A 27,334-nucleotide genomic window follows, 5' to 3' on the forward strand; every position below is an offset into this window, starting at 1 on the left:
GTGTAACTTTCTCTGTTCCATATGCATATTATTATTAAACACTACGATTACTGGCTAACTAATCTGGTGATCAGTAATGAAATTGTCAACAAAAACACTTTGTTTAGGCAAGTCTCAAACTTAATAAGATGACATGTAACATTCCTTAATATAAAGCAAGGTTACATGTTGATTAGATTAATAATGTATACAAATTTGGATCGAAGTTTATAAGGTATCAATTTGTTTTATTTACCCGAAATTTCCAAGGTATCTCTCCCTTGGTTCAGGTCAGAATAGCATTTACGCTTTTTTACGGCTCACGTTAGCAAAGCAAATTGGCAAATTGCAGAATCCCATGAATGTAGAGTGTGGACCAAACACAAAATTTACAATCCAAGAAACCAATTACGTCTCAAGCAAACCCATAACTCAGTTTTAAACATAAGATTTTATTCTTATGGTTTTTCCACTTCTCAAGAAACCTAACAATAATTTATATAAAATAATTTCATATCTAAGTTAACCGGAAATTTAACATTTTACCTGATAATTTATGGGAAAATATATTCGTAGTAAAAAACTTGTTTCTTCACCAAATATAACAAATCGTGGTACATTGGTTCGTTTCAACGCTATGCTATACGTGTAAAACATGATACCTTAATTGGTTCGTTTCAAAGCTAATATTACATTACATCCAAATGATGAAAAATGACGTAAACCGAACCCAAATATATCAAACTAAACCGGACCGATTCTCATTTTTTATATATATTTCAAGATCAACTAAACTTCCAAAAAACCGGTCATCCTAAGAACGGAGTTACGATGTCGACGCAAGTCTCTTCCCTTAAGACTACAAAACGAAAACGCCATTTGCGTCTCCGTTCTACGTTTTCCCATTATGATATGAGGCGGAGTCATCTCTCCATCCTCTTCCACCTCTTCCGTACACCGGAAATTAGTTCTTGACGGAATTCTCACCGGAGATGAAATTTTCTCCGTTGCCGTCGTCTTTCCTTTCTTGTTTTCGTTGTTGCTAGTACTATTGATGTCTCTCTTCTTCGTGAAATACTCATCGGAAAAAATAACCTCGGATTCTTGAAATTCGTCGACATTGAAAGATCAAGAAAATGTTTTTTTTTTTGCCAAGAAAGTGAGGGGAAATTTTTGGATATATGATTTGATTGAAGATTGCGGTAGAAAAAAATAGAAGACACAAACAATTGGAACTTATATAGAAGGAGACATCGCAAAAAAGAGAATCTCATGTTTTACACGTATATATACAAATATGACGATTACATATGTGTATGTAAACGTGTAAGTATTAACTACTAATATATTTTGTTACATCACATGACCTCATCGTTGAAGGTGTTTGAGTGACGTCAAGGGATTCGATCTCATGATTAATTAATCATTAAGGATTATCTACTTATTCATCCTTTTGCAATAATGTAGTTGCGTCTGAGTCCGTAATTAGTAACATGTAGTATAATTCTTTTTAATTCAAAATTCCCTATATACACAATTAATGATGGACGCTATACTAAACGCAAGCTCCGCGACTAAACTGTTCAACGCTATATAGAATCGTATGATCACAAAAAACTTGAAAGTCACACGTGTCCAGATCGAACTAGCTTAACGTCAGCCAAAGTTGTCACAAAGCTTCCGACTAGCGTGTGCCGGTGCCACGTGTCTACGTTATCTTAAAACTGCCGTCGTTCTCCTTCGTGCGCGTTTACGTGGTGGCGTTAGTTAACGGCTGATCATTAAGTTGTTGCTTTCGGAGAAGAAAAAAAAGGGAAAGATTGAGTTCCCATGGTTAAAAAAACCCTTGCAAGATTGGTTTCTCCATTGCTTCCATTATTAGTTTTGTAATGTCTAACCTCTTCGGGAGTTTGTTTTGTCCAAAACACTCTTACTTTTAAGAATTAACAAACTAAAAAAGAATACAACTAAGTAGGAAAGAACCATTGATGTTTATTTTAACATTTTTGTTGGATGAGTGATTCCAAGGAAATAAAATTTGTTGTAAATACCATCTCTATTATATCTTGTTGACAAACAAGTCTATCCGTGAGTTTTGTCGAAAAAGCAAAGTTTTTATTTATTTATTATTATTATTATTATTGAAAGACAATTATTTACGAGAAAGACATGCCTTGAGGAGTACATTTAACAAAAAAAGGGTTATTGAAAGTGATCGACTCATCCGATCCACCTATCATATAGTTAGAATTCTCAATTAAGTTGTTGAATTTTACAATATGATTATTGGGATTTCAAGTAAATTTTACTAGGGTATTGTTTTTTTTTCTTCTACTTCTATATTATATTTTCATTTTGATTTCGTAGAAACTAAGCTTTAAAAAAAGTTTGTAAAATGATTCAAAATAAGCGAAACAATATGACGAATGCGAAGTATAAAAGTAATATAAATCGAAACGGTTATTCAAAAGATGAAAAGAGTATTCTAATTCTCAAACTATATCTATAAATTAGTTCTTTTTTTACATTTTAGATGACTTGAACAGCTTGTTTTTGAGATTAAAAAATTACCCAAATTGGAGAAGCATATTTAATATTTGGGTAAGTGTCGTGAAGATGCAAACTGTTTTCTTAAGTACATTTGGCTTTAGAATAGAACAAAAAAATTTGTATCAATAATGATGTGTGGTGTTTCTATATATGTGTTCAACGCAAAACAGATGGGATAAATACATCATCGCTTCATACATTAATTTGATATAGTTCAATGTTGAAACAATTCGGCCTTAATTAAGATCTAGTTCAGTGTTGGAACAATTCGGTGAAAATTGAAAATTCGTGCATGTCCTAGACATTCAATTGAAGAGGGACAATGAAAATGGACAAAGAGGTAGACAGATAGAGTCGAATGAATTGGACATTGTACGAATCGGGGTAATCATAGATGCATAGTCTTATGCTAAAAGACAATGACTTAGCCAAATTTTTGGACACCTTTGGACAAGTGTGGTTCCTACTTATTCCTACTTCCTACTCCTGTAGTGGTCCTTCCAAAAAAAAAATAACTTCTATGTACATATAGTTTTCGCATGCATATGTATATCTTGTTCCATGTCTTCTTTTCTTTTGTAAAAGGGTTTTTCTTGTTCCATGTCCCTTACTATATTTTCGTTCTCAAATAGTCATACTTTTAAAACCTTCTCTATATATACATTATACATAGATTAAGTAATTATCCTGCATAGAGAGGTCTTTGTACATACTTAAATAACTTTATAGTAACATTACTATCATAAATATGTTTTTGAAGAAATTTAAAATCATCTCATCGTTTCAAAAACTCAAAAAAAAAATAATCATGCCAAACATGGTGTGTATTCTAACAAAATATACTAAAAACTCACGTCACAAAGTTATCATTAATACTAATTAAACCGTTATATTTCTATCATATCATTATACCATATTATCTCTTATCGTGCTATACTACTGTTTCTAACTATACTCGGTTTTTCCTACATCTCTTAAAGTTATAACTAATTATAACATGCATGAGTCATAGGGACAGTCCTCAAGGAAACTTGATTAAATTCAAATGAGTTTAGAGGAAATTAAGAAAGACATTTAATTGGGCGTGAGAGGTGGAAATAGAGATAAGGTGTTCATTTTCTTGATTAGTCCAATATCAATTTGTATGGGACCTTCTTAATGACATCGTCGTTAGTTTTTTCTTCTTCTTAAAAAAAACATTTATCAATGAATTAATTCAAGTTTTTTCACATGAAAATTCACGTTTTCTTTGCTAATAATCGGAAGAAACTAGAAAGTTTGAAATGGTTTACAAAAAATTTATAGTATAATAATCAAGTATTGATAACCTAATCAATTATAAAACATAACTTGGAAATTTAACTTCAAAACCTTAGTGATAATGGTTGACTGATAGTTTTCTATTAATTTAGACAATAAATCAACCTAGCTAGCACAATAATAATAATAATCAATTCATCACACCATCAAATAAAAATTAACAAAAATTCATAGATTGGTTATTGACTCAAAATAAATATCAAAAAATAAAATATTTTAATTTAGTTGAACGAATTAATTGTCGGCCCTTACTAGCATAAAATGAAAAAGAACAATTGTGTTGCAAAACATATAAAAACTTGTAATTAGTTGGAAAAATTGGAGAACTACAACATTTTGGTATCTTAGAACAATCCGTATTAAAAGTCAAAATTGACTACATTTTATGAGATTGATGTTATTAACTCTCCATGAGAAATGATGAAATATTTCTTTTTATTATTGTTATATATCTTCCTCCTACTTGATAGAATTTGAGATCTTTCACACAAAAAGAACCATATCCTCTATTTGATCTTTGGTATGTAATCCTCCGGGAGACTCCTCAGCTAAAATTTGAGCTTCCCTCGTTAGAATTAAAACTACTATATACAATTTAATGCATTGAAAAGTTATGCTACTTTTTTAACCAACAAAAAAAACACAAGTGTGGCCGGATTTCAAGAACTCATTTGTCTTTGTTGGGCTGGATTTGTTTCAATAGGGCCCATGTTTAGGTTAGAAGGTCCATTATATTCACGTTCTACTAGTCATCACTAACCAGGTTGAATTAAAACCGAAACCAAAATTGCCTCGGTTTACTAAAATCATCCCTAAATCGATTCTCTTCTCTCTTCAACTTAGCTCAATCGATCATCAACATCACTTGTAATCTCTCTCACTCATCGATTCCCTGAATGCGTTTTTGTTATTGCTTCATCGTATCAGCTTCAGTTAGTTATTCTCTGGCTCAAGTAAAGGTTCCACCTTTTCTTTTGTTTTCTTATCTTGAAACAACTCCAATTTCAGAAATTTCTCATTTCGCAAATTTCAATTACAGTTCTTCAGAGCCCAGATTGTGTTGCTGTAAGTGACAGTAATGTTTCTCTGTAACTTCAATCCAACTCAAGGAATATTTCCATTGCAAGGGTTATCAGTGAGTTATCCCTTTTTGTTTTCTCCATCAGTGAGTTATATCTTATTTACTTCTTTAAGATGTGAAAACAAAAAAGTCTTCAAATTGCAGAAATCTCAGGAACTTGGATGCTTTTCATTGCTTGGATTTTCAAGTTGTGGAACTTACTCCACGTTGGAGGCGAAAAGGTTTGGTTTTTGTATCAGGGCAAAGGTAATAACATGTTTGTTTCTGGTTAGAATCTATCTTATACTGGTTCTTTAGATTTTTAAAAACTTGGTTCCTTGTAATTCCTGTGAAATGAACCTCAACATGTCATAATGGTGGACTTGTTTTTCAAGTTCTTAGAGAAGCAAGCTGGGAAATTGGACATAGGTTATGGAGCTACTGTGGAGAGGTTTGTTTGGTTCCATATCTTTGACATTGTTTGTTCTGAACTTCCGAGTGATTCATCAGTAAGTATTTGTGTTGATATTGTAGGAAAGAAGTGAAGAAGGTGGGGAAAAATGAGCATCATTTGTGGAAGAAGAATGACTCTGCTGGATCTGGACAGAAAGCACTAAATCTTGTCCGAATGGTTAGTGAGAAAAAAAGTCGTGTTAAAACGTATGTTTTCTGGATTCTATGGAATAGAAAGAATATCAAACGTACATGTTGATTGGTGGTAACTCTCAACTTGCAGCTCTCCGGACTCCCAAACGAAAAAGAGGCTGTTTATGGAGCTTTGAACAAATGGGTAGCTTGGGAGGTTGAATTTCCCATTATTGCTGCAGCTAAGGCTTTGCAAATCTTAAGGAAGAGAAGCCAATGGCATCGTGTGATTCAAGTACGACTTTCTTTATGTCGAGTGTCATTTTTTTGCTAAATATGGTAGTCATCAGTTGATTGGGTTTAGTGACAAACTCAGGTGGCTAAGTGGATGTTAAGCAAAGGGCAAGGTGCTACAATGGGAACATATGATACCCTCTTATTGGCATTTGATATGGACGAAAGAGCTGATGAGGCAGAATCGTTATGGAACATGATTCTGCATACGCATACACGTTCCATCCCAAGACGCTTGTTTGCTAGGATGATTGCTTTGTATTCTCACCATGATCTTCACAATAAGGTTATCGAGGTAAAACAAGGTTCTTTCTTTCCTCGAGGATTGATCTTGGCGTTACACTTTAGATACTCCTCGAAATAGTATGACTTGGGTGTAACATACATTTGCTTTGTTTTTTGTCTTTTAGGTATTTGCAGATATGGAGGAGCTGAAGGTGAGGCCAGACGAAGATACAGCGAGAAGAGTGGCACGAGCCTTCAGGGAACTCGGCCAAGAAGAAAATCGAAAACTGATTCTTAGGAGGTACCTCTCTGAATTCAAATACATCTACTTCAATGGTGAAAGGGTTAGAGTCAAAAGATATTCATCTGAAGAAGGTTGATTTCATTCTCATGCACACACATGTATAGAAAGTTACCCCCAAGTTTTTACTCTTGATTGTAATATTTAGACTGTGAATTCATTAAGATGATGGTAAAAAGAATCTCCATTAAATAATCTTTATCTTATTTTCTTGGTAGAACAAACCGACATTCATGCTTTATAGTGTTCATAATTCCTTGCATGTGGTTGGTGTACTGATGTAGATATGATAATTTTTTCTGTCTCTTCATTTTTTTTTGTAATGTTTCTTTATTTTGATAAAGAATCCAGCATGGCTGCTTTAACTTATTTGCTCTGTCAGAGAACCCCACAAGATCATGCTTCAAATTTATGAGTCACTGACTTCAAACCTCAAAGTCACATTATAACAACAATTACATTTATAAGTTTTTTTATTGGTCCACTCTTCTTTCATTACTTACCAACCCTAAACTAAATTCGTCTTATTTATGCTTTTTGTGGCTATTAGTACACAAAGGTTGGATAAATGCTTCACAATTTGTTCCAAAAGTGATTATTATCTTACATTATCACTAAAGAAGATGAAGAAGCATGAACAAAGACACAGAATATATGAATTTCAACTACCACACTATGTCAATCATGATGATCATCATCATGACACAGTGTATCTTCCTCTTCACATTTAATGTTTCTTCCATCTACCTCCATTATTACATACAGCCATAGCTCAACACCATTCTAAACCCTCCATTCGAACCCACCCAGGACCAATGACACATGATCAAGATTATGCAAGTGGCCCCTAACATTTCTTGATTTGTTAACAATTTGCCATCTATTACAAAACCAAACTATTGTCTCTTCTCTTGGCGCAGTAGTAAAATAAGCTAAAAGGGTAACTCAGTCGTTGTCTCCACCTCATCTTTGTTTTAAATCTCTAATCTTTCAAATGTCCAATTATGGATGTGATTATTTCGAACATATGGTTCCCTCTGAAGACAAAGTTCTTGACTTTTTCTGGCAACTATATTAACAGAATGATCAGATTTGTTCCCAATACTGCAAGAGACAAGAGTATTATTATCAACTCTTTGAAAGAGTCTCTTTCACTCGTTACTACACATAAACATTATCACCGCGTGACATTAATGCTTCTTCAACTGTCTTAAAGATCAAAACATTTTTTTTTGGTTCTTTTGTCCATTCCCTCCATATTCTTCTGACCTTTAATTATATACATCCATTTACATTCCTCACGTTCTCAAGCCAATCTCTCTCTCCTCTTCTTCACGTTGTCTCTCTTAATCGGATAAGGAGGTTTTCAGAGAGAGATAGCTAGAGGTTGTGTAATGATGATGATGAAGGTAATTATGATAATGGCTATTGCTATGGCTATGAACATAGCTATGTGTGATCCAATAGCCCCGTGTTACTTCATATTTGGTGACTCTTTGGTTGATAGTGGAAACAACAATCGGCTTACTTCTTTAGCAAGAGCTGATTACTTCCCTTACGGTATAGACTTCCAGTTCGGTCCAACCGGCCGATTCTCCAACGGCAAAACCACCGTCGATGTCATCAGTAATCTTATAAACATCACCTTTCCTTTGTTATTTATGTTCTTTGATCCGAAACATGCAACTGAACAAAACAGAACAACAAACTTTTTCTCTGTTTTCCTCTGTCGGGAAATCTAAAAAGCCGAGCTTCTTGGTTTCGATGACTACATTACACCGTATTCCCAAGCAAGGGGAGACGACATTCTGAGAGGAGTAAACTACGCTTCTGCAGCTGCCGGAATCCGAGAAGAAACTGGTCGTCAGTTGGTAATACTCAATTTTAGTTTGATGACATATCTCCTTTAGACTTGACTTTATTTGACTAGGAAACATAAATCTGTTTATACATTTTTGGTTCAGGGAGCTAGAATAACATTTGCAGGACAAGTAGCTAATCATGTAAACACTGTGTCACAAGTGGTGAACCTACTCGGAGACGAGAATGAAGCTGCTAATTACCTAAGTAAATGCATCTACTCGATTGGGTTAGGAAGTAACGACTATCTCAATAACTATTTTATGCCTGTTTATTACTCAACCGGAAACCAGTACTCCCCTGATTCCTTTGCCAATGACCTCATCAACCGCTACACTCAGCAACTCCGGGTCCGTTCATTTTCGTTGCTATATTCCTCTGTTTTCTCTGTTTCTTAATCCTTTTGAATGATACAGAGCGTTTGATATGAATCTATGTTTCTTTGGTATGGATGAGTAGATATTGTATAACAACGGAGCGAGGAAGTTTGCGCTGATTGGTATCGGAGCAATAGGATGCAGCCCAAATGAGCTGGCTCAGAACAGTAGAGATGGAAGAACTTGTGACGAAAGGATCAATTCTGCAAACAGAATCTTTAACAGCAAGCTCGTGTCTCTGGTCGACCATTTCAACCAAAACACACCAGACGCCAAGTTCACCTACATTAATGCTTATGGTATTTTCCAAGAAATGGTAGCCAATCCTGCTCGCTATGGTAAAAGAGTCACTTCTTAAACAACTCAAGACCAAAAAATGTAAAAACTGAAAGTTTTGTCAATAGTTTCATCTGACGACTTGTTGATAATGGGTTCAGGTTTTAGGGTGACAAACGCGGGATGTTGTGGAGTTGGGAGGAACAATGGACAGATAACTTGTCTTCCAGGTCAAGCTCCATGTCTGAACAGAGACGAGTTTGTGTTCTGGGACGCGTTTCATCCAGGAGAAGCAGCGAATGTTGTCATCGGTGGTCGATCTTTTCAGAGAGAATCTGCTTCTGATGCTCATCCTTATGATATCCAGCAGCTTGCTATGCTCTAGCCTCTCTCGTCCAAATATTCCCTCCACACAAACACACACAGAGAAAGAGAGAAGGAAGATTTAATCTTTTTTGTTGCAGAAGAAATGTTATGTTTTTTTGTGGAGTTAATATATGAAGTTGCTGTTTATTTTAAATAGATGATTAAACTGATAAACTCTTTTGGATCTCTCATTCTCTAATTACAATCTATTAAATCTTTAAAACGTGCAATCATGTATCTAGTAAGTGGATCTAAGAAGATGCTCAAGTTGAATTATATGGAGAATTTTGGATAAGAGGAAGCTTGGAAGTGCAGCAAATGGTTTAGTTTGGACCTTTTGGTTAATAACTGTTTCTTGACATAGAAAGAACCAAAGTGTAACTTTTCCTTTGCAAAAATTTTGTTGGACCGGGCCTGTACCATACCACACTGGGGAAAGAGGATGGAGCTCAGCCCAATTTCTAGATGATCAGAGAATATCCTAATGTAACTGATTATAAAATTTAACTATTTTCATATTGAGATATGTTTTATTATAAGCAACTCATTAAAAGGGGCATGGAATTGGTAATTAGGTTCAACAGTTGAAGTAATTAATAAGACACTTATACACATATGTAGATGTCTTTAAACAAAGTAAGCACCATTAATGACATTGTCTTTAAGATATTAATATTTCACATCAACAGAAGCAATTCAAATAAGTATAGAAATCATCGATACAACATTCATGAAATATATATATATATATGATAACATGCATTAGCTTTTTATATTGCTCAACCCAGTTCTGGTTTTTTAATTCACTCCCCCATTTCTTTCAGCCAATATTACCTGCAAAAACAAAATAAATAATACTAATCAGACTCACCTTACGTAGAAAGTGTACACAAAATGGATAAAATGAAGAGCAAGATTTTGTTATCTTACACTAACTGAAGAGCGGTTTGGTCTTGGCGACCAGCAGATGAGTAATGGTGATTGTTAGGTTGCAATGCCGCGACTTGGAAATAATTCCGTGAATCAAACGGTTGTGTTTGAGGCGGTGGCATAAGCTGCTCGTAGTTAGATCCTCCTGGCATCAGACTTATGCTCGGATGGTTCCTCTCATTCTCAGCTATCTATATACACACATTACAAAAAAAAAACATATCATAAATTATTTGTTTGATTAGTACTTTCGTCATTTTATAATATAATTAATAACAAAAATCAATTAATGGGGAGAAATATAGGAAATGGATCTAATGTATACTTTTTACCTTTGCACGAAGAAGCTGGTTATCGTTATGCAAATCACTTTCCTGAACAAACTATTGCAAATGAGTAAAATAAACATTAACCATATGTAGCATCTGAATTAGAATTTTTTTATTTCTTACTCTCTTCTGCATGTAGTCGATTTCCGAGAATAAGAGCTCATTCTATAAAATTCACAAATAAAGAAAAACTTTATAAACATAGCAACAATGTATATATAGAAATAGATAGTTTTCATAGGAATTAATTTGATGTTGAAGCATTTAATAAAAAAAAAATATAATAACCTTCTTGGAACGGATTCGGGTAATACTTCTCTCTAATCTGCCTTCCAAATTCCTGAGCTCTTTGGGAGACATTGAACCTATCGTCTCACCCATCAATTGCCTAGTTGAATTATCAAAATATATCATTATATCAATAATTTAAATAACGAATATTTAATCAAAAAAATTCAAGTTATTAGCATAATATTTAACCTGTTGGAGTTTTGTATGCTGATAATTTGTTGACGCAATTTGGCCGATTCTTGTTGATAATACTTCAAAAAAGTATGAACAAATGTTGTCATATTAGTATATATACCCACACACAACACATATATTAACAGCATCCGTGTAGTAGAATTAACTTACCTGTGCATTAATTTCTGCCACCGATCCGGTGTTAGAATTATCCGATATTGCCTTCTTGTACCTCTCTATTGTCCCTTTTACACTGCAAGAATTAAAAGAAAAAAAGAATTAATAGGTAAATTAGAAGTATAAATTACCAGTAAAACTTAACTTAAATCTACATTATGAAAAAACAACAAATATAATTATAAGAGTCAAATCGACCACTTGCACAGTTAAGTAACTCTAGTACGAAACCTTAAAAGCAAACATTGGTTCTTTTGAGTCAGAAAAAATGCAACTTAATGTGACACATGATGTGAAGATAAATGTACAGTAAAAGAAAACAATTAAAACTGTTAATAAAAATATAACTAAAAAGTTGTAAAACAAATAAAGAAACATTTTATGAAATAAAAAGGAACCCTAAATAAATAATATATATTCCTATCTGAAACCTTAAATCCATCGAGCTAGTGATTGGCTGCAAACTGGCCATGCTGGCAAAATTAGAGTGACATGATTGGTCTGAAATGTCTAGGGTTTTAGACATGTGACATGTGTTAAAAACCCCATTAAGACATTGGTAAACCCAACATACATTTGATAGTCTTCAAAATTTTAACCACTGGATTAATTTAAACGTGATGGATGTAACTATAATGACTTGTCCCAGTAACATCACAACGTTCCATACTTTCCTAATTTGGAATATAATTCAAATCACTATTCTAACTATTTCTTCTTTCTTTTCCTGAGTTTTCTGCATATAGATGTACTTTGTACATACATACATATATACACACACAAATACGTTACGATGACATGTTATAGACTTTGATGTCTCAACTCTCAAATCTTCGATGGAGAGAGATCACGACCGTCCATTATGAGATCGTAGAAGGCAGAACAAACTCTTAATCTATTGGATCCGTACCAAAAATCTCACTTTCTTCTCTCTGCCCATAATGAGAGAGAAAATGAGAAGAAAAAAAATCCCTAACATTATTCTCTCTCTAGAAGAAGAAAAAAAGTGATAATTTTTTAAAGAAAGAGAAATTGCATAGATCTATCTACGCCAAAGATGTTGAAGCAATTCCAATGCTCTACTTATATACCAAATCTATATTTACTCAGTGATTACTTTATAGAAATATGAAAATTTAGTATCCTTATAATTTGTCTCTGTTTATATTACACACATAATATGAACATTTGGGTATTGACCAAATATGAAATCTAATATTAAATGGTCAAAAGTAGTAATATGATGACAATCTTTTGAATTTATAAAAATAGGTTCCAAATTAATTCATTATGACATAAACCTTTCTTGTCAGAAGTCAAGAAACTGAAACTAACATAACTTTATAAAAAAATAGTAAATATAAGTGAAAATAAAAAATAAAAGAGATAATATCTGAGTGATGACGTGATCAAAGATTCTGTAACAAAGACAACAAATCTTACATACATACACCAAAACCTAATCTTGTGTGCTCAATCCCATTCCCAACCTCTAAAAAAATTCAAAAAAAAAACTTCTTAAAAAATCAAATAAGAAACGAGATTCTGATTTTCTTTAATTGAAGTACCCAGTGGATATTTAAATGCAAAATTAAAGTTGATTGGGTGATTTTGAAGTCGTTGTTAGCTTTTTCTTGTTTTGGACATGGGAATTATATATTTCAGGACATGAGTTGACAACTGTAAGCGATTAAGAGAAAAAGAAAGATAAATCAAAGCACCATTTAATTTGGACATGTTTTATGTTTCTAATGGAGAGAAGAAAGAAATCACGTGGGTCTCTAAATAATAAATACTGGAAATTGCGCGTGGAAATAGAGATTACTAGTTTGAGTAATGTAATTCAAATTGAGTTTGATTGTTTTTAAGAGTAATTTTAAGGTAAATGAAGGACCCTCCCAGGAGCTAATTATTTTCTTAATTACCATTTGAAATTATTTAAAAACAAAAAATCCCAATTGAGTTCCAAATCTTTATTACTTGAAGATGAGAACCTACTTTGAATGTTTCAAAGATAAGTAAATGAGCTATGACCACTTCTAACTAATCCTGTACCTCATATACGTATTTCCAAAACTATAAAATGACTCTTAAATTCTTACATTCACAAGAAAACCAAAGATAAAAAAAAAAAAAAAACCTCATAATCATATTGTCCTAGCTACATGTACGTTCCATTATTTCTATCACTCATAAGTTCAATTTCCTGAAAAACCAAAAATCTAGTTCACCTTATTCACTCTCACTTACCATCACATGGATGTGTTGTATCAAAACTATATCAAATATAGATATGATATGATAATTCATGAGAGAGAAATTAAGTAATCAGAGAGATAAGAATGGAAAGTGAGAGAAAGAGAAGAAGAAAAAGAGAGACACAGACATTAACAACAATGGAGGATGGGAGGAAAGATGATCACAAAACAGAAGATATGACCTCATAGTCCTTACTTCTCTCTACCAATTTGTTTTCCCCCAAAACTTACTTTTATGTCATAAAAATCAAGATTTTACCTATTACAACACCATATCTATTAATATATCTAAATCTTCAAGTACTTGTTAGTAGGGAAAATAGAAACTTATAATATTATATTTATATATATATATATAACAGAAATGAGTGAAGAAAGAAAACCCAACAAAGTGAATCTTAGTTCTACAAAACTGAATCTAAAACTCCAACATTAGAAAAAAAAAATGATTGTTTCTTATTTCTTTTCATTTATTGTCTAACTTTCACTCATATCTCCTTTTAACTTTCTACCATTTTCCTCACTTCATATATATAACAAGAATTTATAGATCTAGATAATTGTTACAAATTCATAACTACTAAAAACCTACAAAGCAATTAAAATAAACATATATATATATATATATATACAACAAAATTCCCACAAATATTAGTGTGTTTATATTTATGTGTGGAATATATATCAAGGAAAAAAAGTGAAAAATAATTCTACCCACAAGAGGATTTAAAATCATATATAGGAGAAGAATAGAATCAAATCTAGCAGAGAATTAAGATCCAAAAAAACCCTAGTAAAGATTTATGCTTTAACATATACAAAGAAATTAAACCCTAATTAATTAAATTAAATCAGAATTTAAAAATAACTAATAATATATTAATTAAGAACAGAGGACAAGAATAAGAAGAAACCTGTTGTTAGAGTACTCATAGAGACGACCACGGCTAGAGAAGACGATGAGTGCGACTTCAACATCACAAAGAACAGAGAGCTCGTAAGCTTTCTTGAGCAAACCATTCCTACGTTTGCAAAAAGTGACTTGGCGATTCGTTGTGTTCTCGATCCGTTTGATTTCGATCTTCCCTCTCCCAGACTTCCTCAAGGGAGAGGAGTCTCCTCCTCCTAGCTCTGGTTGGTACGCCGTGATTGCTGCTCCAAAAAGCCAACAAAAAAATTGTTAGGGCAAATAAATTGATTAATCTACAGTTACAAGATTCCAAAAAGACCCATCAAATGATTTTCTTGAAAAGACTCAAGATTCTTCATGTTTTCTTAATCTCTTGAATTATTATAAAGATTTAATTCTCTAACTTGCCGACACATATATATCTTAAACAAAAATAATTAGAAAGTTCAAAAACTAGTTTTGATCTTACATTCATATCCTCCTAACAAGAGTTAACCATGGATTCTGTTGCTGTTTTTTTTTTTTTTGGAACAAATAAAGTATATATGGTTAAACAAATTAAAACTATAAGACCAAATCTTTTTGAATTCTAAAGAAAAAATAAATCTAGACTGTGAAAAAAAGAAAAGTTATAAAGAGCTAATAAAGATGATCAGAGAAATTTTAAATCTTGTTTCTCTCTAAATAAACATAAAAAGAATCAAACTAATTAAAACAGAAAAAAAAAAAAAAAAGGAAACTAAAAAGAAGAACATAGATTTGGTTTTATAGGACCAAAAGAAGTGAAGCAAAGTAATATGATGAAGAAGATAATGTTTGAAAGGATTGGGGAACAAGAAAATATCAGACTGACCTGTTGGGGGGAGAAGAACAAAGAGGAAAGTGTTATTTTTCTTGGGAAAATGATTTTCTGGAAAGTATGAGATTTGGAGAAGTTGCAGAAAATGGAAGGTAAGGTTGTGCTGGTGAAGAGATGAGTATATACACATTTATAAAGGAATCATATATTTTGTTTTTATTTCTTTTTTAAAAAAAAAATTTCACAAAAATACATATTTATCACCATTTTCTTTACCACTTTTTACATCCATATAGTGTCATGTCAATTTGTGTTGTTTACTTGTTTTCTTACTCACTAAAGCATAGTTTTATGAATCGAATCTATTAGATAAGTATGTGTTTCTTCTTTACTAGATAGAATGATATACGTGTATTTTTTTTCTTCTAAAAAGTAATTCTATATATATATATATATAAACTTATTTTGGAACATACACATGTTATATTGTTCTGAGGTGAAAGTTGATTTAATTTGAGTATTGACAAAAGGTTTGTACTTGGTTATACATATGAGTATAATTTACTAAACTGTTTTGTTTCTTTCAGTACATTTAGACATATGTTAGGTTATAAAAGTGATTGACATAGAGTAATCTAAAGGTTCAACAAAGGATGAGTATAGCAGCTTTTTTGAAATTAAATCACATGAAAGATGTTATTAATAAATAGAGAGTTAATTACCATAAATAACACCCACCATACATCCAGACTTTTTCGTAAATATACACTTATTAAGGACATCCCCCAAATTGAGAAACTGTAGAAATGAATATATATTTTTAGAAATGGAGAAAAAATATATGAAGAGTTTTATTGGTGGGTAGTTCTTGTGTGGTCTTTCACAAAAGTCTAAATGAAAAGAGGGTTCAAGTTGGGCAATCACTCATGAGATGCAGACTCTACTTACCATTACTTGTCTTTCCTTTTCATGTGAAAGTTTTTGAAGGCACTAAAATCTTTAGGTAAAATCTCAGTACATTTTTTTTTGTTTACAACAAATATCGGCCTTCTTCTTTGTTTTTAGTTTTTACTAAATCTTGATCTTCTTAAAGAGGAAAATAATTCAGCGCTACTCCCTTTTCTTTTGTGAATTGTTTTGAAATTCTAAGTGACATATTTTGCAGGGAAGTTTGTTTCACTAATTACGGAATTCATATATATTTATTTATAAACAGATGTTGCTGTAAATTATGATATACTTTATATTATTCTGCGAGAAATGTACATTAGCAAATGAATTTTGATTACAACAGAAGATTACAAATTTCGAATTTTGATGAGAATATTGTAATTATATGGGATGAAAATTATTTTTACATAGAGGAACTGATAGTGTTTATATAGTAACATATAAAAGAAAAATGTACAGTTATTTATGGGTAAACTAATCATAAGCAATAGATATTTATCTCTCTTTTTTTAAAAAAAGTGGAAAATATAGAATTGAAGATGTAAAAGGAGAAAATTACTCAGATAGTGAAGAAAATTAGCATGCTATTTCTGTGTTAGCTAGTGAGATTTGAAGTTGATGATGTTTACTAGTTGTGATATTGACATATAAAAATAAAAAAAGAAAGATAAATTAATAAGATAAATAGGGTTTTAGGGTTTATAGGGGAAATAGGGAGATGAACCGTACTTTAATGGGGCTGGACAAGACGTAGGGCTTAATTTGGAAAGTTATCTAAGTGTAATGCTTCTGACTCAATTAGGAGGTAACCAGACTTTTCTCTCATCTCCAACTACTTTTTAATCTCTCTCTCTTTTACGTTTTCCTTTTTGACTTTTGTTACCCTCTCGTCTAAATCACATCTCTTTAAAAAAAAAAAAAACCACATCTCTTTGTATTTTGCTTTGTGGAACTATATGATTTATACATAGGCGGGTAACAACTTATACGTAGACGATTGAACTGTGTCCAAATAATTTCCCTAAAATTGATAAATATTTGCCAAAGAAAATATCGTTTCATTTATGTGGTAGAAAAAAAGCTGTAGATTTTTTTTAAAAAGTTTTTGTTTAATTATTCATTTTCAATATATGTTGAATAATTGAGGGGCATAATGTATAAATGGAGTATGGTTATGCCAAGAGAAGAGGGATAGTAGCATGTGATGTGTAGTCTTTGATCTCCATCTTTATGAACCCATTTAGGGTAATTTGATAGAGATAAGAGATCCTATACATACAATCCATATTTATTTATATTTACGTGCCCTTTAACTATATACACCCACTTGCAATGTGCTTTATTTTTTTTTACTTTTATTTTCTTGCAATTAGAAAAAAACTATTCAGCTTAAAACTAGGATTTACACCTTCTCTAATAGTGTATTTATTAGCAAGATTTAATATTTGGTTTAGGAAGAAATTATTTAATTAAAGTACACTATCTCAACTTAGCAAGATTTAATATTTGATTTTATATTAGTATATTTTACAAATTAGTACATAATTAGATTTCCCTAACGTCATATGTATGATGTACTTATTATGTAGAGAAATTGATTAGGTCATTTATAAAAGAAACAACTCAATTGCTTTGGGTCAAGCTTTCATGGTCGAAGTGGGTTTTTAAAAACCATAAAATCTTCTCGTATCTTCCATGATGGACCACAATCGAAGGTTGCTTTTCTACCATATTTTTGATCACTTTTGAGTATTGTTTTTTAACGAAAATATGTGACTCGCTAGCTGAATTATTTACCGGGCTGCTGGTAATTGATTAACGGTTCAATGGTGTTTTACTTAACTAAACGTATAAATACGGTAAAGGCAGGAATTTCGAAGACAATAATATACGTTAATTCTAATTTCTACGGTGGATCCACATGTACGTGACTTTTTTTTTTTTTTAAAGCTTTTTAATATACAAAATCAGTGTGTAAGTAAACACCGTAGAAAATGTGTACTAACTACAAAGTCACAAAGACATATGTTGACTAGATACGTTCCTACGTAAGAATGATTAAAATTACTAATTATATGGAGGAGAAAAAAATAAAAACATTTTGTGTTGTAGAAGGGATCACTTATGGAACGACCTAATCATATATAATGCATATTCTTTTGCTCCCTAATTTTTCTTCCTTCGTCTTTAGAAAAAGAAAAGAAAAGGATACATTAAACATAACCTGCTGAAGCAGTTCAGAAAGAAAAAAGAATTCTAGAACAAAAGAATTCTCTCTCCCTTTGAAGTTGTATACTATGTAAATTTCATCCCAAAATTAGTAGATGATGTGGTTAGTAGTTAGATCCAAATAATATTTCGAACCATTTGAGATTTTCCAAAATAGCCGGTAATTACATAAAATCGTCATAATTAAATAGATTTCGAGTAACTTTAAACATTCCACATTTTAAACCTATAGATGATTACTAAAAATGTGGAATCGTCAAGAATTTGTCTTATAGTTATTGATCAATATAAATTTTAGATGAAAATATCCTCAGGGTGTAAAAGTTAACTTTTACTAAAATCAAATTCGTCCATCACGAAATTAATCTTAATGACCTATGGTAATTTGCAAAGCCACGAAAATATGTGGCCCATGAGAGCTATAATTGAATATAAGTTAATACAGTTTCCAGATCAAGAGCCTGTTGTCGGGACCCTCTAAGAAATGTATATATTATATCTGTGCGTTTTCATATTTTTCATTTGTGTATATATTCTTTTGTGATAGACATGAAATTTCATGTGATTTTGTAAAATTCACATTTTAGGGTAAGCCTTTGATAGAAAAAGTAACACTCACATGATAGTATGAGATCCTATGACAAGAACCAAAGGTGTGTTAGAGCATGTTCACGGTTGGGTGCCAAAAAAAAGTATTTAAGCATGTTTGTAATTATAATATTGAAAATAATTAACTTAAAAACATTTTAAAAAATCTGTAAAATGGCATGCTCTAATGGTAGATTTTAATTTTGGATTCCTAAACAGTCCAAACATATTTCAAACTTCTGAAATCAGTTCAGAAAATGGAACTCTGATGTCAGAAACTCAAGAGATCTACCATTCTGATGTCAGAAACTCTAACCTCTCACCCTCATCTTGTGCATTGGCCAATCCTGATCTGGCTGAGATATCAACACATTCTGGACAAGAGGATCCACAAAAATGTTGCATACTCTGTTTATCAAAATGCAAGAGAAAAAGGTAGATACAATATTCATGAAACAAGATGGGCAACAAAAGAAAATCTGAAGTGGAGATAGTTATTATTACTTGGAGCTTAGATCCGGCATTGGACAAGAAGCTTCCATCTGACGCTTTCTCAAGACCCACCCAAGCTTTATTCATCTACCATAACAATTACAACAACAAGAAAAATTCTTAAAACTTAGAATTGGAGAAATAAACGAAGAAGACTGATTACAAAAGCCCTTCTTTTATCTCATTCCTAGTGGTCCTAAATGAGGTTCGTTATCAACAAAACCTCTAATCAGAAACAAAACCAAAGCTTGTTCATTGGTCAAAATTTTATACACCCAATAAATCTCACTAGACGCCACATNAAGAGAAAAGGGTAGGTACAATATTCATGAAACAAGATGGGCAACAAAAGAAAATCTGAAGTGGAGATAGTTATTATTACTTGGAGCTTAGATCCGACATTGGACAAGAAGTTTCCATCTGACGCTTTCTCAAGACCCACCCAAGCTTTATTCATCTACCATAACAATTACAACAACAAGAAAAATTCTTAAAACTTAGAATTGGAGAAATAAACGAAGAAGACTGATTACAAAAGCCCTTCTTTTATCTCATTCCTAGTGGTCCTAAATGAGGTTCGTTATCAACAAAACCTCTAATCAGAAACAAAACCAAAGCTTGTTCATTGGTCAAAATTTTATACACCCAATAAATCTCACTAGACGCCACATGAACACACGGACATTGATGCGAGCTGCTTAGGCAACCAAATCCTACATTTTCTCTTCATTTCAGGTCTCTGCCACACAATACTAGCATCCTTACTAAAATGTTAACTAAGAGTAAAGTAAAATCAATAAAACCCCAGGAGAATACTAGCATCCTTACTAAAATCAAATCTCAGTCAATGAACTACCATCCAAATGATGTAGTGATAGGAAAAGACAAAGGATGTATAGCAAAAGTAGAAACAAAAGCTAGTCACCTGAATTTGTTCTACAGTGCCTACAATGATGTTTGAAATCACCCAACAAGCAGGCTTTGTTACGAAGTGCATGAACAAGCACCGCTGGAGAAGGGTGTCTGCAAAAACAAAAAATTGATCAGCCATCAGCAACCAAACATGTCACAAAGGGTTTAAATATGTTCTGAGAAGTACTAACTTGAGAAATTGAACTAGTTTTGAGACAAAATCAGCCTCAGTCAAACTTTGGATAGCATCTTCAGAACCATTAGAGATGTCACAGTGCCAAGCAAGCATTTTTTACGACTTCTTCATCGTTTGAATGAAGAAGTAGTTCAAGTGCAAGGAGAGCAGGTTTCATCTGTTGAATCATTGCTTCATATGTTAAGCATTGAATGTATACAAACAGAGGAAACAAAGGAGAGAGAAGTAAGAAGACCTAATCCTAAACACTAATTTTGCTAAAATTCATTGAACCCTCAAATCATCAAATTCACAAGCTACTAACAGTTGTAAACACTAATTTTGCTAAAATAAATACCCAATCGAAAGAATCCTAATTTTACTAATCAATTCATAAATCAGAAAACTCTAATTTTCTAATATCTACTCTTAATTCAGAAGATATTAAAGATGTATACTTCAAATCAGAGATATGCATACCATGGGGACAAGATTGGAGTGTCCTTGAACCAAACTCATCGATTTCTTTACTTCCCGATTTGGTGTTTGCAATTGAGGAACCTATTTCCGACTCATCTCTTTTATCAATTCAACGGACTCTCTCAATTCAACGGATTGAGGGTTAAGACAAAAATTCACCGATTATCGGCTCGAAAGAAATGAAAGAGAGAGGAGAAAAAAGTTTCGGTCGATTTTTTTTTTCTTTTGTTAATTTCACCAACCAATGACGGACCGACACATATGAGATCCTAAAGGATTCTAAAAATGCTTAACTTAGAATCGATTTTAACATTTATCATGTATTTTGATTTATTTTTAATCTTAAGCATCTCTTAAAAACTCCTTAAAAACCACTGTTGAACTTGCTCTTAGGCAGCTTAGATAGGTAAATCTTTTTAATTATTTTAACAACAAACTAAGATTTACTCCGTGGTACACCACGGGACAATTTTTACGTTTTTCATTTCATTATTATATCTAATTTTTATAAATTCGTATTTGAAGTAGATTGGGGTTTAATATAAATATTACAGTGTTATTGTATATATATATATATATACATTGGTGTTTTGTAATAATTAACAGTATATTTTATTAAATGTATGTGAGTCTTACTTATAAAAAGAGTACGATATCATGAGACAAAATTATTTATCTGTGTGGTAGTACCAAATTAAATTATTTAAAATTATATGAATGTTGATCCAAATCCGTCCCATTATATCACCCAGATGATATTTTACACATTTTTGTAATTTTGAATGTTTATAATATTTTAAGTTTTAATAAAACTATTATATCTGGTATAATTAAAAGATATAGCGGTATTTAAATAAATTTTTAATTACAATTGTTTAGCTGTAGTATATAATTTTGTTTGAGTTTGGCAGATAAATATGTTTTTTTCATAATTTTTCATAATTGTTAGTAATTTGAAAATAATAGTATGTGAAGGACTAATGTTAGGTTATGTTTTAATTTGAAGAGTTTTTTTGTATATCCTTTAATACGAAATTACCATGAAGTAAGCAAATAGTTGTTTATTAAAAGTATTTTTATTTTTTTTTTTAAAGGGAAGGAGAAAAACTTAATGAAAGAGAATTAACAATATAAAAATATGATAATATAGAGTATTATAATTGAAAACTCTTCATTTGTCCAAACAAAGAGAGCCGAGTACACCTTGGAACAATCGGAATCACAAAATGATTTTACTTCGATTGATTTTTGTTAACAAACAATATTTTGTAATGATACATAACAAACAAAGAGAGTCGAGCCGAGGTAAAATCAATATTTTGTTCTGGATGTAAAATAGATTGATTTTTAAAATTTTATCTCTTCGATTATGTGAATAAGAGGTTGATACTGAAATAGATATCTCAATCGATTTTGTAACGTTTTGCCCAAAAACAAAAAAAATCACGTTATTAGTTTTTGTAAAAGTTCAATAATCTAACTTTATTATTAACATAAAATGGATGAAAGAGTTAAATAAGATGAAGTTTGGTTGACAAAGACATAGTTAATTAAGAAATCGTCGAATATTCTCTTACTTCTACTTTTTTGTACAAACTCAACGTACGGATAAGTTTTAAGTAGAAATATGTATACGATCTGGATAATATATAAGTGGAAATATGTTTACTCAACATCTTTGCTCTCCAGATTCCGAAAGACATGTTTAAACACCACATTAGTTGTTGGTGTTCCAATCTTGCCTCTTCGTTGAGAATAAATAATTATAAAAAAACCTAAAAAATTCTAAGTTTTTAAGAAAGCAAGAAGTGCTATTAGTAGTTAACTGATACATAACATATAATGATATATGTATACATGAGAAAACAGAAATAAAGTGTTGACAGAGATCTGCTTTTTCATCGGCTAACACAAATCACTTGCGCTAACACCAATCTCTTAGGTAAGAAAATGAGGCAGCCATTGAAATCTTAAAGTTTATTATGGATTGCTATAAGTAAATTGTGTTTGCTCAGATGATTTTTCTACCTTCTATTAACAGGCTTTTTATAGAGATCTTTGATGATGCCAGTTAGGTATGATTGCAAATCGAGAGAAAATTGGTGAGCAAGCCTAACACATTTAGATAAGGAATGTTAGTCTAGCAAATTTTATGTTTCCATATTTTCTCGATCTTTAGCTAAGAAATAGGAGAAATCTTTACTGAACTACGATTTCATGATTAATGTTTAGAGAAAATACTTAGGTTCAGCCCCAGGGTGAACCTTGTTGTTCACTTCCTTATTTTCAACCAATCAGAATCTTATATACATTATTTTATTTAAAAGTTAAATCAAAATTAAATTAAAAAAGCAAAACAAATTAAGGAAACAAATTCTTTATACTTTTAATTAAGGAAAGTTATATATTGGCTTGGTTTAGGTTTTACAATTAGAACGAAATTGTGTGTCGGTTTGGGTTTACAAATAAGATGATTAGAGTTTAGATTTTACAATTAAAACGAAAATATATGTCGGTTTAGGTTTACAAATAAAGTGGTTAGGGTTTAGATTTTATAATTAAAACGAAATTATATGTCGGTTTGGGTTTACAAATGAAGTGGTTAGGGTTTAGATTTTATAATTAAAACGAAATTATATGTCGGTTTGGGTTTACAAATGAAGTGGTTAGGGTTTAGATTTTATAATTAAAACGAAATTATATGTCGGTTTGGGTTTACAAATGAAGTGGTTAGGGTTTAGAAATTATAATTAAACCGAAATTATATGTCAGTTTGGGTTTACAAATGAAGTGGTTAGAGTTAAAATTTTATAATTAAAACAAAATTATATATCGGTTTGGGTTTATAAAAGAGCGGTTTGAATTTTTCATTTTATAATAATATATACAGATTTTGTTTCCTTATTTTATAAAGAGGTGAATAAATAAGTTCTTAAATGTATTATGACATGTTACATTCTCATTGGTTTAATTTAAGAGAAGTGAACAAAAGGTTCACCTTAGGAGTGAACCCAAGAATTGTTCAATGTTTAGTACTAAAACCGCTTAATTCTTTTCTTTATTTAAAAATATCTTACCAAAACCGGATTTTGTGATTGAAATCGTTATGAATGTGTATTTGTGTGTTTATCCATGTTAACAAATATGCTTGTATATTGATAATTATTATGGATTTTATTGGCTTTTGTTATAACCCGAATATTATACCATATCTTCAATATGGTTTCTCGTTTCAACTAAAATAGGAATTAAGTGTAAATATTCATTATATATTAAAATAACTCAAATGTAAAATAATCTATATTAGAATATATTTTTTTGGTCACAAAAATCCTAAAACAATTTTTAAAATATATATCCGTTTATAAAAATTTAAATCATATCATATGCTGAAAAAAATCTAAAATTTTATTAATATTATGTATTAAATAGTAATTCAAATAATTATATATAATATTAAATAAAAGTGAAAGGAGAATTATATTTTAATCTAACATATTGATTTAAATTAGGTAGATAGATTTTAGGAAATTAATATTAGCATATAAGGAAATGATTGTGTTTGGTTGTAAGGATTGTAGAGATTTTAGTTTGGGACTTGTTTGGATACAAAGATAAGAGAGGATGACATAAAAATGTACTCCAAAAATGTTAAGATAGATAAAAACATTTGATGTAATGAAATATATCTTATATAGAAGAAAATTGCTTGGAAAGAAAAAAATGGTGTTAAGAAAAATAAATACCAAAGTGATTTTGCAGCAAGTTGAAGTTTCAAGTGCTCCAGTTAAAGAAACATGGCAAAAACATATCTAGCTTTCAGATTTTGAAAGTGCAATTATAACCAAACTGCTGAGAATATATTGCTGGCAACTAGAACAAATATTATTTGGGACTATAGTATTGGTCGGTATATGGACGGTAGGCAACAAGAAGCTAACTATTAAACTTTAACATTGCAAGAGCTATGCTTACATTTCGAAGTTAGGGATCATAGATGGACTTTGTAGTCATGAATCTTACAATAAATTTTGATTACAACAGCAGATATTGAGATTGAAATCATAAATCTTACAACAATATTTTTATACTACAATGAGAATGCAGTATTTGTCCACACGAAAACTTTTCTTGAATCTTGAGTTCGTCAGTGTACATCTTTTTTTTTCTTTTTCTTTGGTCAAACTCTTCAGTGAGAAGACAAATCACAAAAGTCAATTTCGGTTGCTTTGGGGGAAAACCAAACTAAACCGGAAGGAATGTAAAAGAATCGTTTCTTTAAAGAATCACAAATGTGAACCGGATGATGAGCCGTCATGGCTGCTCAAATCCCAATTATGTTTCTTCTTGTGCTCGAAGTTCTGAAAGCATGTCAATGGCCTCATCTGAGAAAAGAAAAAAAAAACATGTAAGAGAAGAAAACAGATCAGAGAGACAGTCAAACAAAACAGAGAAGCCAACAAACAAACTCAATGATATGTGTGTTCTGTAGAGAGTTGGAGAAACAGACCCTCCATTGTCGCTTGTGACCCATGTGGTGAAGAATGGACTCTAGCCGTTTAATGATCTCTCTGAAAGTTGGTCGTTTTGCAGGTTTCTCATGCCAGCATTCTTCTATCAACCTATAGATATTAAATAATCGGATCGAGCCCAACCGGTTAATAAACCAAACCAATCAATGATGTTCATAAGTATTATACAGTTTCTTGGTGAAAGAGAGAAGAAAGAAGACTCACGTTTTAAGACCATGTGGGTACTGCTTTGATGGAGCTTTAAATAATGGCCGGGCTTTTCCAGCATAAGCATCAGAAGCTTCACTGTCATCCTTTTCAGCAAACGGCATACAGCCTTCGATCATCTATATATCCGACATGTAAAGAAATCAATGACAGAGGAACAGGTAAAAAAGCAAACCGAAGAGAAGAAAACTGAGAAGATTTGTGTATTTTACTAACCTCTTGAACAATCAATGCAAATGAGAAAACATCAGCTTTTGTATCGTATTCTTCACTAGTGAAAACCTCTGGGGCAATATATCGACCTAAAATGTGGATAACATTTATCATAACATATCCAGTAATCAAGATTCTTGACCAAACAGATCAAGAATTAAAACTCCCAAATTTACAGTAACTAATACTTACAAGAAGTGTCTTGACATGTGAAAGGCTTGTCTTCTTTAACAGTAACAAGCTTACTTACTCCAAAGTCTGCAACTTTCAGATGCCCTGTATCATCCCGTAAAATGTTTCTGCAAGCATATATAGTTTTACAATTGTCAGAGAATAGAAGAGCTTGTGATCAAGAAAAAACGCGCTGATATGGATAGTGTGAACTCACGAAGGTTCAAGATCACGGTGGATTATTGGGTCACCTTTGATCTCGTGAAGATAGCTCATTCCCCTATATAGTTTTAAACAGATAAAGAGTTACAAAAGAATCAAACAGAACATTTATAAAATATGAAGAAGGCGCTTGCATATATTGCTTTAAATCACATACCTTGCAATATCAAGGGCATATCTAACAGCATTAGCTGGTTTCAATTGTCCTTTTCTTTTTAGCAATTCACGCAAATCTCCCTGAAGTATATAATATATAATGAGATCGTTTCGAGAAACTAAGAGAAAAAGAAAAAAAATATCTAAAATTTAGCAGAAAAAGGCAGTACCCTGGGCAAGTATTCAGTCACAATCATCATAGGATTACTTTGAGTAACAGCACCAAGAAACTGCACAATGTTTGGATGCCTAAGCCTTTGGAGCAATGCAAGCTCATCGTGAAATTTCCTCCTGCGCACACAATACACAACAAGATTATGGTAAGGAATTGGAATCTACAACCTTATTACCCTCTTACAAGAATCATTCACTTACACTTGATCATCATCGCTCAAAACTTCATCATCGAGCTTTTTCACCGCAACTTGAATGCCACGCCACATTGCCATACAGTAAGTTCCCTAAAACAAGAAGCTTCATACCTTTAGACTAAAAGGAATTGGAACACACATCAATGAAACGAACCATCATAGACAAGGACATGTATTTTTTTTACCTTTGTTATCTCTTTGCTTTGAGTGAAATCAAGCTCATTAGGATTGATTTCATACTCAGGGACTTCAGGAGGAGTCCTCACGTGCATTGGAGCAACCTGAAATATACAAATGTGTTAACAATAATCAGAACAAAAAAAAAACAAAAACCCAATCTTCCAATGGCTATTACAGCGATAATTACAAACAAACATCATATTGAGCTAGATTCTTACCGGATGCTTAGCTCCATGTATCTCAAGAATCTTGATTACATCAATGTTTTTGTAAAATATTGCATCTGCAAGAGGCTGTTTTCAAAATATGCATTAAGATAACATCATCATCTATCTCTATCCATCATCATTACTCAACAAAAACCAGATAGCAAAAAAAAAAAAAAAAAAAAAAA

The 27,334-nt window shown here is 31.8% G+C and overlaps 5 protein-coding genes across 8 annotated transcripts; 2 read left to right on the forward strand and 3 right to left on the reverse strand.

The window, feature by feature from the left end:
• Positions 563 to 1,101, reverse strand: LOC104727926 (the record flags this gene model as incomplete). Its single annotated transcript, XM_010446981.2, has 1 exon — positions 563 to 1,101. A coding segment is annotated over one exon (333 nt), but the record flags the coding sequence as incomplete, so codon positions are not given.
• LOC104723164 (pentatricopeptide repeat-containing protein At4g18975, chloroplastic-like) lies at positions 4,631 to 6,576 on the forward strand. Of its 4 annotated transcripts, none has more exons than XM_010441482.1 (8): positions 4,631 to 4,808; positions 4,889 to 4,984; positions 5,075 to 5,176; positions 5,305 to 5,360; positions 5,444 to 5,540; positions 5,646 to 5,789; positions 5,871 to 6,083; positions 6,199 to 6,576. In XM_010441482.1, the coding sequence occupies exons 2-8, from the start codon at positions 4,928 to 4,930 to the stop codon at positions 6,391 to 6,393; spliced, it is 864 nt and encodes a 287-aa protein (XP_010439784.1). In that variant the 5' UTR covers positions 4,631 to 4,808; positions 4,889 to 4,927; the 3' UTR covers positions 6,394 to 6,576. The 4 variants fall into 4 exon arrangements, with proteins under 4 accessions (XP_010439784.1, XP_010439783.1, XP_010439786.1 ...); XM_010441481.1 differs by having other exon boundaries at positions 4,631 to 4,802; XM_010441484.1 differs by lacking the exon at positions 4,631 to 4,808 and having other exon boundaries at positions 5,061 to 5,176; positions 5,312 to 5,360.
• LOC104723166 (GDSL esterase/lipase At4g18970-like) lies at positions 7,511 to 9,379 on the forward strand. Its single transcript, XM_010441485.2, has 5 exons — positions 7,511 to 7,940; positions 8,061 to 8,185; positions 8,279 to 8,524; positions 8,634 to 8,889; positions 8,989 to 9,379. Exons 1-5 carry the CDS (start codon positions 7,709 to 7,711, stop codon positions 9,210 to 9,212), a joined length of 1,083 nt encoding a protein of 360 aa, XP_010439787.1. The 5' UTR covers positions 7,511 to 7,708; the 3' UTR covers positions 9,213 to 9,379.
• Positions 9,816 to 15,251, reverse strand: LOC104727927 (floral homeotic protein AGAMOUS). Its single transcript, XM_010446982.1, has 9 exons — positions 15,116 to 15,251; positions 14,267 to 14,504; positions 11,089 to 11,170; positions 10,933 to 10,994; positions 10,741 to 10,840; positions 10,576 to 10,617; positions 10,456 to 10,497; positions 10,124 to 10,314; positions 9,816 to 10,027 (listed from the first exon to the last, which is right to left on the reverse strand). The coding sequence occupies exons 1-9, from the start codon at positions 15,249 to 15,251 to the stop codon at positions 10,024 to 10,026; spliced, it is 897 nt and encodes a 298-aa protein (XP_010445284.1). The 3' UTR covers positions 9,816 to 10,023.
• LOC104727928 (serine/threonine-protein kinase STY8-like) lies at positions 24,821 to 27,270 on the reverse strand. The gene is made up of 11 exons (XM_019232273.1): positions 27,159 to 27,270; positions 26,946 to 27,041; positions 26,765 to 26,850; positions 26,560 to 26,680; positions 26,391 to 26,470; positions 26,229 to 26,291; positions 26,033 to 26,139; positions 25,844 to 25,929; positions 25,625 to 25,746; positions 25,399 to 25,510; positions 24,821 to 25,273 (listed from the first exon to the last, which is right to left on the reverse strand). Exons 2-11 carry the CDS (start codon positions 27,030 to 27,032, stop codon positions 25,175 to 25,177), a joined length of 963 nt encoding a protein of 320 aa, XP_019087818.1. The 5' UTR covers positions 27,033 to 27,041; positions 27,159 to 27,270; the 3' UTR covers positions 24,821 to 25,174.

Source organism: Camelina sativa, chromosome 11 (genome assembly GCF_000633955.1).
Source record: "Camelina sativa cultivar DH55 chromosome 11, Cs, whole genome shotgun sequence".
NCBI classification, from domain to species: domain Eukaryota; kingdom Viridiplantae; phylum Streptophyta; class Magnoliopsida; order Brassicales; family Brassicaceae; genus Camelina; species Camelina sativa.

Excerpts from the sequence above, each read along its gene's own strand:
- LOC104727927 (XM_010446982.1), bottom strand. The coding sequence starts at position 15,251 with ATGTGTATATACTCATCTCTTCACCAGCACAACCTTACCTTCCATTTT. Across the intron at positions 14,505-15,115 it reads TGTTCTTCTCCCCCCAACAG|CAATCACGGCGTACCAACCA; the intron begins GTCAGTCTGATA and ends TTTTTGGAGCAG. Across the intron at positions 10,315-10,455 it reads ACCAGCTTCTTCGTGCAAAG|ATAGCTGAGAATGAGAGGAA; the intron begins GTAAAAAGTATA and ends GTGTGTATATAG.
- LOC104723164 (XM_010441482.1), top strand. The coding sequence starts at position 4,928 with ATGTTTCTCTGTAACTTCAATCCAACTCAAGGAATATTTCCATTGCAA. Across the intron at positions 4,985-5,074 it reads TTCCATTGCAAGGGTTATCA|AAATCTCAGGAACTTGGATG; the intron begins GTGAGTTATCCC and ends TTCAAATTGCAG. Across the intron at positions 6,084-6,198 it reads TTCACAATAAGGTTATCGAG|GTATTTGCAGATATGGAGGA; the intron begins GTAAAACAAGGT and ends TTTGTCTTTTAG.
- LOC104723166 (XM_010441485.2), top strand. The coding sequence starts at position 7,709 with ATGATGATGATGAAGGTAATTATGATAATGGCTATTGCTATGGCTATG. Across the intron at positions 8,186-8,278 it reads AAGAAACTGGTCGTCAGTTG|GGAGCTAGAATAACATTTGC; the intron begins GTAATACTCAAT and ends TTTTTGGTTCAG. Across the intron at positions 8,890-8,988 it reads AGCCAATCCTGCTCGCTATG|GTTTTAGGGTGACAAACGCG; the intron begins GTAAAAGAGTCA and ends TAATGGGTTCAG.
- LOC104727928 (XM_019232273.1), bottom strand. The coding sequence starts at position 27,032 with ATGCACGTGAGGACTCCTCCTGAAGTCCCTGAGTATGAAATCAATCCT. Across the intron at positions 26,681-26,764 it reads TTGAGCGATGATGATCAAGT|GAGGAAATTTCACGATGAGC; the intron begins GTAAGTGAATGA and ends TTGTGTGCGCAG. Across the intron at positions 26,292-26,390 it reads TATGCCCTTGATATTGCAAG|GGGAATGAGCTATCTTCACG; the intron begins GTATGTGATTTA and ends AAAACTATATAG.